Source organism: Crocodylus siamensis, unplaced genomic scaffold (genome assembly GCF_052110815.1).
Source record: "Crocodylus siamensis isolate JL-2025a unplaced genomic scaffold, ASM5211081v1 HiC_scaffold_192, whole genome shotgun sequence".
In the NCBI taxonomy this organism is placed as follows: domain Eukaryota; kingdom Metazoa; phylum Chordata; order Crocodylia; family Crocodylidae; genus Crocodylus; species Crocodylus siamensis.
Window position 1 is genome coordinate 60,738 of NW_028324602.1, and position 10,346 is coordinate 71,083.

At 58.8% G+C, this 10,346-nt stretch overlaps 1 protein-coding gene across 1 annotated transcript; it reads left to right on the forward strand.

Annotated features, from left to right (window-relative positions):
- Positions 1–1,903: 1,903 nt before the first annotated feature.
- LOC149851795 (H-2 class I histocompatibility antigen, Q9 alpha chain-like) lies at positions 1,904–10,329 on the forward strand (the record flags this gene model as incomplete). The annotated part of the gene is made up of 5 exons (XM_090030384.1): positions 1,904–1,977; positions 2,577–2,698; positions 4,483–4,746; positions 9,929–10,184; positions 10,226–10,329. Coding segments are annotated over exons 1-5 (820 nt in total), but the record flags the coding sequence as incomplete, so codon positions are not given.
- Between the last annotated feature and the right edge of the window lie 17 nt (positions 10,330–10,346).

Consider the following 10,346-nt stretch of genomic DNA (forward strand, 5'->3'; position numbering starts at 1 on the left):
ACAGACACAGCTGCTAAGGGGGAAAGGACTGAGGGGAGGTTAGAGAGGGCAGGAGGCACTGCTGGGAAGAGGCACGTGAGCCCTGCAGCATTTGAGTCTGGGGTTTCGCCTTGCTCACAGGCTGTGAGCCGCTCTCAACTCCCCCCTCTCTTCCAGCGGTAATCCCACCCCCTCCTGTGCAAGCCCTAGGGGAGGGGGAGGGGTCAGCCCAGGGGTGCAGCTACCAGCCCCATGACCTAGCCAGCCCCTGCCAGCTGGTCATTTTTGCTCCAGCACAAGGTAAGTCAAAGGGCCTCCTGGCCACACCTCATGCTGCACTGGCTCTCGCGTGCCCAGGGCACAAGGTGCAGGGCAGGGTCTGGAAACGCTCACACAACCCCCTCCCTCCTGCACAGGGAACAACTGGAGGTCCAAGACCTACATCAAAGGTAAGTGTGGGGGGGCTTCAACCTGAGGGATCCCCCAAAGCAGATGCTGCCTCTCTCTGAACATCCATATGGGCCAAGTGCCAGGCAAGCTTGTGGCTGGGTTTACACCAGGCCCTTTGCTCCTGGGGGAGAGGAGCAGAGTGGGGGTTTCCATCACCATCCCAGGCAGCCTGGGCTCTGGGGACTGAGGGTTTGGGGAGGGGGCTGTGGGGAGCAGAGCTCGCACAGCGCAGGGGACTCATCTGCGGGAGGTGTACTGGGGGGGGCGTCTCCGCCCCTCGGTGCTGGGACTGACCCCAGGGGAAGCCAAGGACGGGTCAATGCCTGCCCAGTGCTGGAGTCACTTCAGCTGCTCTCTCTTGTGTCTTGTCCCCACAGCTGAACGAAGCCCATGCCACCTCCTGAGGGGCATCCAGAAGAGGAGAGGGAACGACACAGAGCGACATACTGCAGCCTATTTCTACCTTTCAAGCATCTGCATTTTAGCCATGATTTTGCCGGAGCAAAACCCATCGCTGGGCCACAGCAAATTGCTTGTTGGTGACATGAAAACTCTGCTTGGCTGCAGCCTGGCTGGGCAGGGGCAGGGGCAGGGGCAGGGGCTGGGGCTGGGGCTGGGGGAGCTGTGGGCATTGCTTGTTGTGGGTTTGAAACACTGCTCATTTGTAGCAACATAAAAAAACGAGGCAGAGGTGAGATGCCCTTGGAGAGGAGTCTTAGAGCAGGGCTTGCATGAATCAGTGCCCTGGGGCCCCCTTCTCTCTCTCTACGAGTTACTGAAAGATAAGCTTCACTGTGTCTGTTTGCAGGGACTAAGCTGCTGCTCAGCTTGTGCAGCTCCTGTTTGCTGCTCCGGTTTGCCCGGCGCACAGCGCCTGCTCTCTGCATCCTGGGAGTGACACCAGGACGAGGCTGTGTCCACAGGGAGACTTGCACCAGTAGCACCATCTGGACATGGATCAAACTGGGATGAGAGGAACTTTTTACCTAACCTGGTGCCCAGACGGCTGAGCACTGCCCTGCTGTTGTGGATGCCAGGCTCCACCGGGGCATCAGCTGCTTGGTGCCGGGTGTGCGGAGGAGGCCTCGCTGGGCAGGGGCAGCCCCAGATGCTCTTGTTCTTTTTCCCTGGCCTCGTGTCCCATGGCCGGACTTTTCTTTCCTCCTTTCCCCTTTTCTTCCCCTTTGGGTTGGGGTAGGGTGGGGGTAGGGAAGCGGGGGGAGAGTTTAAGCATGTAAGAGCTTCTTTAGAGAATAAACGTGCACAGCTTGGGGCAGCTTGGGGCTATGCGCTCTTGGTTTTCTGTCCCCCATCCTGTTTGGAGCTGTCTCTCGGGGACGGGGCTGGGATGAGGCACAGGGCAGGGCTGGGGGCACTGGGAGGTGTTGCCGGCTGGAGCGGTCTCTAGGCAGCACGCCTGTCCCACCTCATCCCACCCTGGCGAGGCCTGTCCTGAGCCTCCTGTGGTCCAGCCATGTCCTGTGCCCAGGCGGGGACGTCCCCGTGGGCCCAGTGCCGGGAAGGCGCGGGTCTGCTGGCAGCGGGCCTGTGTGGGGACAGGGCCTCTCCCCCTGCTGCCGCTGTGCCAGACACCTGGGTTGTGTTCCAGCGTGGGATGGGAGCAGGGTTTTTACAGACCCTGCTTTGTTCCCTGGCCGCCTCGCTAGAAGGAAGTGAGACCAGGGGGCATCCAAACCCCAGGGTCCTTGGGCTTGCACGTACGATGCAAGCCACAGACTTAGCGGGTATCTGAAGGTGCAGACTGGTGAGCGCAGGAAGGGGGCAGAGCCACAGGCTTGACCGACTGAGCTCTGCTCAGCCAGATGTGCGGCTTGGCTCGGGCCTCGCCCGCGACGGTTCGGAACGGATCCGACCCCTGGAGCGGGGGGCGGCGGGGGGGCAGAGGAGCAGGGTCAGGAGGTCTGGAGCAGGGAGCCGGGACCCCGCTCCGGGCAGGGGGGCAGGGGCTGGGACATCGGGCCCCCAGCTCCAGGAAGGCGGGGGCGGGGGCAGAGCAGCTCCGTCTCGACCCGCCGCACCTCTGGAGAAGCCCGTGGGCCCGGGCCCTGCATTGATACTCACCCCCGCCGGCGGAGCTGGCTGTGAACCGGGGGTGCCGGGTGGACGTGTTTTCTGGGTCACCGCAGGCCACGCGTCCCGGGGGTGCTCCTCAAGAAGCCTGGGCAGCCCCGCCCCCCGCCTCCCTGCCTGGAGGCTCAGCCTGCCACCTGCAGCCCGCCCCGCCCCGGTACCTGCGTGCTGGTGCCAAGTAAGGGTCTTATTTGGGGGCCAAACCCCCTTCGGGTCACCCCAAGCCACACACCTCCCTCATCAGGGGATCTCCTGAATAAGCCTGCACAGGGCGGTGCTCGGGTCAACGCTTGGTTTTCACATGCCAGCCAGCTGAGAGCCCCCCAGGCCTGCGCGGTATGTAATCGGCACCAAATAAAGGATTGGATTTCCAGACAAAATCCTTTCTGGGTCGCACCAAACTTTCTTCAGGAGAAGCCCCCAGTGGAGGAGGCACGTGGTCTGGGGGGACCTGAAGAGCATTTCCACCTGTAATCCCAGCCAAACCCAGCTCCTGATCTGGGGCTAAGTGCTTAGTACAGAGGCCCGGGGCCCGTCTGTAGGCAGCCCAGCACGTCCCAGCAGAGCTCCCGCTCAGGCAAGGCTTGGCCTAGACGTCCTCGGAAAACTCCTCTGGTGGCAGAGACATGTGCTTTGGTGCCGATCCACAGGGATTTCCAACTATAACTCAAGCCCAAACTCAGCTCCTTATTCAGTGCTGTGTGCATAGCCCACGGGCCTGGGGTCATCAGCAGGCAGGCTCTCATGCAAAACCCATGGCTGGGTTGTGCAGCGCCTGTTCACACTTCTTCAGAAGTGTCCCCTGAAAAGGATTTTGCCCCAGAATCCCATCTCTTTTCTCAAGGATGTGTACTTGATATGCAATATTATTTTACATTTTTATTAGCAAATATATATTTTTGATGAAATCCTAAATCTTTAGCTTCTCTAATTCACTGTTCAAGATCAGTGTGGAAAAAGCAACCAGGAATGGGGGATAAGCAACTGGGAATGAGGAACCAAATTTAGCCTCATGTATTTTTAGGGTTCATCTCTCTGCATGTGTAGGTAGGGCTTTGGGTGTGGGCACGAAGCCCCCTCAGCAGTATGCTGCCCGTGAGATCGGAGGGCCCTGGGGTGGCCGGGCTTCCAGCTGTCTCCTGCGACTGCACAGGAAAAGGTGCATACAGGAAGGGCCCTGCGTACGGGTCCGCATGTGTCCTTCAAAGGAGTTACTATGGTCTGAAACACCCAGCCGTACCCCCTGCACTCGTGGACGGCTCGGTCTAAACCCTGTGCACAGAGCAGTCCTCAACATGGCGCTGCCCGTTCCCTGAGGCCACCCCTGGGCAGAGCGTCTCCACGGATGGGCCTCCAGCATCCCACGCCTCCCAGCATGGCCATTTCTGCACTCAGCTGCAGCTGCCCAGGGTGCTGTGGGTGGCACGGGAAGACAGGACTTGCTGCGTCTCTGGCAAGGAAGGCAGATGGGTTGCAAGCAAAGGAGAAGTTGCTTACCCCGCCAGACCCTCATCTGCTCTGCAGGGTCCCCCTGGCACCAGACTGTGTAGCTGTGTAGCTGGACCCAGGCCTGAGTGTTGCTGAGCTCTGGCCCTTGTTGCAGGACCCAGGTCCCGACTCGGGCGCACAAGGACTCCCCAGGAACAGGGTTGGGTTGGGCCTGAGTGTCTGGGCTGTGCAGGTGCCTGTACCTGACCTGGAGGGTGCAGGGCAGCACAACTGGCCTGTGAGATAGGGTGTGTGGCCCCTCCAGACCAGGCCCGTGCCCTGCTCGATTGGTCCCTCACTCAGCTGGCTCTACCCTGTCCTGCTGGGCCCCCACCGCTCCCTCTGCTCTGCGCTTCCACCCCAGCCTGGCCTGCAGCACCGTGTCCTTCCCTTGAGGCCACTCTGATGGCAGTGAGCACCCGAGGGCACTGGCTTCTGCCCCCAGTAGTGCTGACCCCCATCACTCTCCCACAGGCTCCCACTCCTACCCGTCTTTCTACCTGGGGGTGTCGGATCCTGGCCCAGACCTGCCTGCCTTCACTGCCCTGAGCTACACAGATGACCAGCAAATTCTCCACTATGATAGCGAGACACGGAGGGTGGAGCCACGTGCAGATTGGGTGCAGTGGGCCGTCGACCCAGACTACTGGGACAGGGAAACGGAGACGTTGCAGGGCCGGGAGCAGAAATTCGGAGTGAAGCTTCGCACCCTGCAGTTCTGCTACAACCAGGCAGGCAGTGAGTGTGGGCAGGGCGGTGGGGGACACTGAAAGTTAGGGATGACCGACAAGGGTGTGTGGCACGTGGTGGGGAGGCGGGAGGGTGTCACACTGTCTCATTGCTAGGCTAGCAGTGGGGCTGGATTACACAGTGGTGCTGACCGGGGAGGAAGAAAGCAGCCCCTCCCTGCCCCTTGCCCAGTTCCTTGCACCGCAGCCGGCCTGGGGCTGCCTGTGCCTGCTCCGGACAGCCCTGCATGGGCTATGAGGACCTCCATCAGGGAGCACTGGCTATGGGGTGGGCAAGGGGCCACTTTTCTCCATGCAGGGAAGGAGCCCAGGGAAAGCTGAGCATGGGGGAAAAGCAGCCCCTCCCCCACCCCACGGCCGGTGCTCCCTGCTGCAGCTGCTTGCAGCCTGCGGGGCTGTCCAGAGCAAGCACAAGCAGCCCCACACGGGCTGCGACCAGCTGAAGTGCGGGGCACCAGCCATGGGGCAGGGAAGAAGCCACTTCTCTCCCCTCTCCCCATGCCCCTTCCCTGTCCAGAGTCCCCGTTCCCCACTTACCTGAGCTTCCCACATGAGGCAGCCACTGCTCCCAGCCCAGAAACCGCAGCTGGGGCTTCCAGCTGGGGGGTGGGGACAGGCGGGCCCCACTCTTGTTGGAGCCCAACAGTCTTCCCTACATTTTTGACAGGAACCAAGGGAAGAGAAATATTAATTTTCTACCTTTTTTTAGGGACCCCGTGGGCCGTATTTTGCCCACCCCTGCCCTAGGGTCATATTCACACCCTGGGTGTGCAGCCCTTTCCCCTGCCCTTGCCCTACTCCCTCATTAACCATGGGGGCCTCCATCTGCCCTCCCCAATGGCCCTTCCCCCCAACAGACTTACTGGCAGGGTGCTCCTCTCCAAGCTGTCTGGCTGCATTCCTGACAGGATGCATGTTGCGGTTGCATGCACGCACACCACATTTATCAGTGACATAATCAGCTACACAGGCAAAAAAAAGCTTGTGGCTGATAAAAGGAAAGCTAACGTTATCAGTGCCGATATGGTATGCAACCAGTATATCTACACACCTCTACCTAGCCCTTGTTCCCCAGGTTGGAGCCCCCAGGTTGATGTGCAAAGAGAAACCCTGTGTTCCCAATAGTGGTGGGAACAGCTGTTGTCTGTCCTGCCTCAGCTCACAGTTCCCCAGCTTGTGCCTTCTCCTGTCACATGGAGCTCCCTGAGCCTTGCCCCGAGCATCTTAGTGTCACTGACAGGTGAGGAGTGTTAACCCATTCTGCTTTCCTGAGAAGGGTCAGCCAGGGGCTGTTGCTGCCCTGTCCCATGCTGCTAGGGTACACGTTGCCAGCTCTGACACGCTCCAGCCTGATGTGTGGGGAAGGCTGATGCTACCGTCTTCCAGGGCACTGGTGAATAACTTGGTGTCAGGCACCAGGAAAGCCAGGCGAGGGGTCCAGCTTCTCTCCACCCACATGCCAGCCGCAGGGTCTAGCTAGAGCCCCCTATCCTGCCCTGCCCTTCCCCAGCCCACATGGAAAGGAGCCTGCCTGGCCCTGTACTCCCAGAAAGGGGCGGCTTATCTCTGCCCACTGCAGACTTTTCCTTCCCCTACCCTACTCCCCCCCACTTTCCCTGCATCCCCTTTGCTGTGGGTGGGCAGGTGCTTTCTCCTCTGCCCTACTTGCTCCCAGTGTCTCTGCCATCTCCCACCCCTCAGTGCTGCTTGCAAACATCTTCTGCAACCCACCTCCCCAGGGTCACTGTCTCCAGGCCCTTGTGTCCTGCCCTCTGGTGCTCAACTCTCTGCTGAGAACACTGACCACTACACCCGTGAGGAGCTGAGCAGGCAGAGACTGGGCAAAATGGGGAAAGGGCACAAAGGAAAGGTGGTATCACAACAGGCAGGGAGGTAGGAGGGATGTGGGGGGTGGTTAGGCTTGGGACTGCAGGAGGGGGAGCTGTTTGTAGGGTCAGAGGGGCCCCAGATGGGGCCAGAGGCAATGAAGGGGCTGCTGTTCCCTAGAGGAGCTGGTGTGGCTCACAGGGCTGAGAGCAGGGCAGGGAGAGGCTTGGAGGAACAGGAAGGGACCAGCTGATGGGAGGGGGTGTTGGAGGGTGCAGAGAAAGGAACGAGGAGAATGGGGGAGGGAGGTGGGAGGAAGCCAAAGGGGGAGTTGAGAATCCCAAGAGAGAAGGACTGGACCCCCCGGTCATGTGAGGGCTGTGGTGGGGCAGTGACCATGGAGACCCAGACGTCTGTGCTGTAGGAGCTGTGGGATGCAGGAACCAGGCCCCATCACCTCCAGCTTTATGAAAATGGGAGATGTTTCCCTAGTTTGCTTCTGCAGTCATACCGCTGAGCGCAAGCAAATCTCAGGGGCATCCGAACCCCAAGCCTCTGGGCTTGGCCCTGCATGTACACTGCCCACCAAAGAGTCATAGATGTTCAGGTTGGAAGGGACCTCAGTAAATAATAGTCTGACCCCCTTCCCTGAGCAGGAAACAGTGCTGGGGTTAGATGACCCCAGCCAGGTTGGAGCTCCCAGGCTGAATTTGGAAATATCTGAAGCCCCAGGTTGGGGTAGAGGATACTTGCTGGTAGCAGGGCTGTGGCAGCCCAGTAGGGGGTGCTGCTGCACTGATCCACCCACCTCACTGTGCCCGACCACCTTCCAGGCTCCGAGTGCCTCCCTGGGGGCACCTTATGTCTGGCTAACCCCCTTCCTGGGGCACACCTGCAAGCCTGGGGGTAATACTGCCACCTCTTGCAAGTCTTGGTCTGTTAGTGGCTCTGTGCCTCATGAGGTTCACAGGCTTTATAGACCTGAAGCAGACTTGACCCCTGCAAGAACTTGGGATGCTTCCCTTAGTCTGAAGCACAAATTGAGGTCTCTCTTAGTCAGCTGGACCAAGGGGACCACAAGGCATAATCTAGACCCTCTTTCAATAAGTCTCCCACACTAGGTAGAGAGGAGAATTTTATTGATTACAGGGAGTAGGTTTGGAATAGGTACAGGGTAGAGCAATATCAGAGAAATACCATAGAGCAAACAGTGCCGTGGTAGCCTTGGATCACACGTCTGAGGTACTGCAAGCTATGTATCTAGTTCGATCTCAGGTAGCTTACTCGCAAGCATCATCCAGAGGCAGGTGGAGATTCCCTCTGAAGGCAAGCAGTTCATTGACCACGAGTTTCAAGACAGAGAGTGAGTTTCAGATGGTCCGGCTTCTCTGAGAGTCCTCATTATGGTTGCTGCCCCACCTCCTGGGAAGTCTTTAACTTACATATACCTTATGACCTCATTTACCTGATCCAAGGAAGACCAGCAGTTGTTGGCTTCCAGCCAACCCATTTGAAATGCATCACTGGTTGCCAGGTAGACTGGCAGGGTCTGTGGCCCCCGCCCAGTCACGATGGCATTGCTTAGAACAATAGGGAGCTTAAGCCCCGCCACACAGGTGTGTGAGGCCAGTCATGTAGGCAGAGGGAGCAGGTTTCTGCCTCCCTCAGAAACATATCCAGCTCAGGTTACAACTCAGGTTTACCTGATGAGATGAGGCCTGGGGTGTCTGCCCTCTCTAGTGACCATAGTAACCAAATTGTCACATAGTTCATAAGCCTGATAGCAGAGTTTGGGGAGAGACTGAGATGGCATTCTGCCACAAGGACAACCTATGGTCCTGGAATTATTCAAATGGATTTGGACTTGATTTAGCTAATTTGACTTGGGGCAGGAACATTTTTCCTTAAAAATAAAAATTAAAAGAAAGGTTAAAATCCACAGCTCGGGCTCTGCTCCCTCTCTCCCTGCTGCCCCGCAGTGCGTCTTCTGTGAGGAGATGCGCCGCACTGCTTTCCAACCTGGACTCATCCCAGCTGGCTTTGCTCTGCCCCTTCCTCTGCCAACCATGCCCTTTCCTTCCAGGGGCCCATTCCCACCCCTCCTCCCCAGCCCTGGGCTCCTGCGTTCCCAGGGTGCACGTGGGCCACACGTTGTCCCGTCAGCCTTGTTCTCTGTGAATGGAGCCCCAAGCTGTCCCAGTACTACCTGCCCTTCCCCCCCATCCCCCCTGTGGTCGTCTCTGCCCCTACCCAACCTGGCAGCCCTTTGTGCAGGGGTGGGCAACTATTTCAGCTGGAGGGCCTCTTAACCATCCAGAGGTTTGGTGAGCTTTGAGGGCTGCATGGGTAGCCCCACCCCTTACTGGTTGCTCTGCCCCCTGGTTGCCATCTTGGGAACAGAAGCCCTGCTCCTAACCCCTGACCTTTGCCACCTAAATTCCCTCCCCTTTGTCCCTAGAAATACTCCAGTTGGGGTTGCCATCTTAGAACCAGAAAAAACCAAATCATATACTAAAAAACACCTACTGTAACATTTTAATTTTATTGCAAAAAACCTTTTTGTCATGTTTGTGTTTGTGTGCTGTATATTGAGGTGATTGCATAATAATGCAAAAACTTCTGGCGGAGTCCCAGGACCTGCGTGGCAAGAAGCACTGCAGGCAGCTGGCTCCAGCACATGGAGTCAGTTCTGGTGGCGCACAGGTGTGGGGACTGCATGTGTGTGGCGGGGATCTCTGGTGATACAGGTGGGCAGGCCAGGCTGAGCTCCTCACCGCAACGTGCAGCACGGGCCAGAGCTGCACGCTGCTGGGTGGCAGTGCCACCCTGAGCACCTCCACTTCTGCTGCTGCTGCCAATGCCACTGCCTGCAGGGACTGCGCACCATGGGGGAAGTGTGTGGGGGGAGGGGGGGACTTCCGCACCCTGCCATCCAGTCTCCGTGCTGCTGCTCCCCTGGGCACAGGCACCGAGCGTGCTGCTGCCAGCCCCCATGATGCTCCTCGATCCTGCCCAGCTGCAGCTTCCCCCCCACAGCCCCAGCCCTTGCTGCTTCCCTGCCTGATTCCCAGAGCAAGCAAGACGCTAGGGAAGCAGAGCAGGTTCCCAGCAGCTGCAGCAGGGTGGGAGTGAGGCATGCTAGGGTATGTTTGGAGTATGTGTATATGGGCACCTCGCTCCCAGCCTTGTGGGCAGAAGGGCTGCGTGGGGTACAATTAGTTGGTGGGCACCATGGGCCAAATGAAAGTACCGGATGAGCTGGGTCTGTCCCACAGGCTGTATTTTGTCCCCCATTGCCTTCGTGGCAGTGACCCTGACCCAGGGCCTGGATCTGTGTGTTTCAGGGTCTCATACTCTCCAGCTCATGTACAGCTGTGAGCCTGGTGAAGATGGCAGCCCTGGAGCCTATGTGAAGTTGGGCTATGATGGGAGAGGCTTCCTCAGCTATGATCCTAACAAGCGCACCTGGGGAGCAGCCCCAACAGAGGCCCAGGTCGCGGAGCACAGGTTAAATGAGTATAAGGCCTTTCTTCAGAGTGCAGCAGCCTACACGGAGGAGACCTGCATCGAGTGGCTGCGGAGGTACCTGCAGCACGGGAGGCAGCGCTGCAGAGCCGTGAGTCCCGGCGTCACCCGCCCAGGGCAGCACTGGGGAATGCCCACCCCATCCCCCTTAGTCTGGGATGTCAAGCGCTGTGTCTCAGTTGTGCTACTGGGCAAGACCCCAGCACTGCTGTGGGACACAGTACGTCCTGTGCTTGC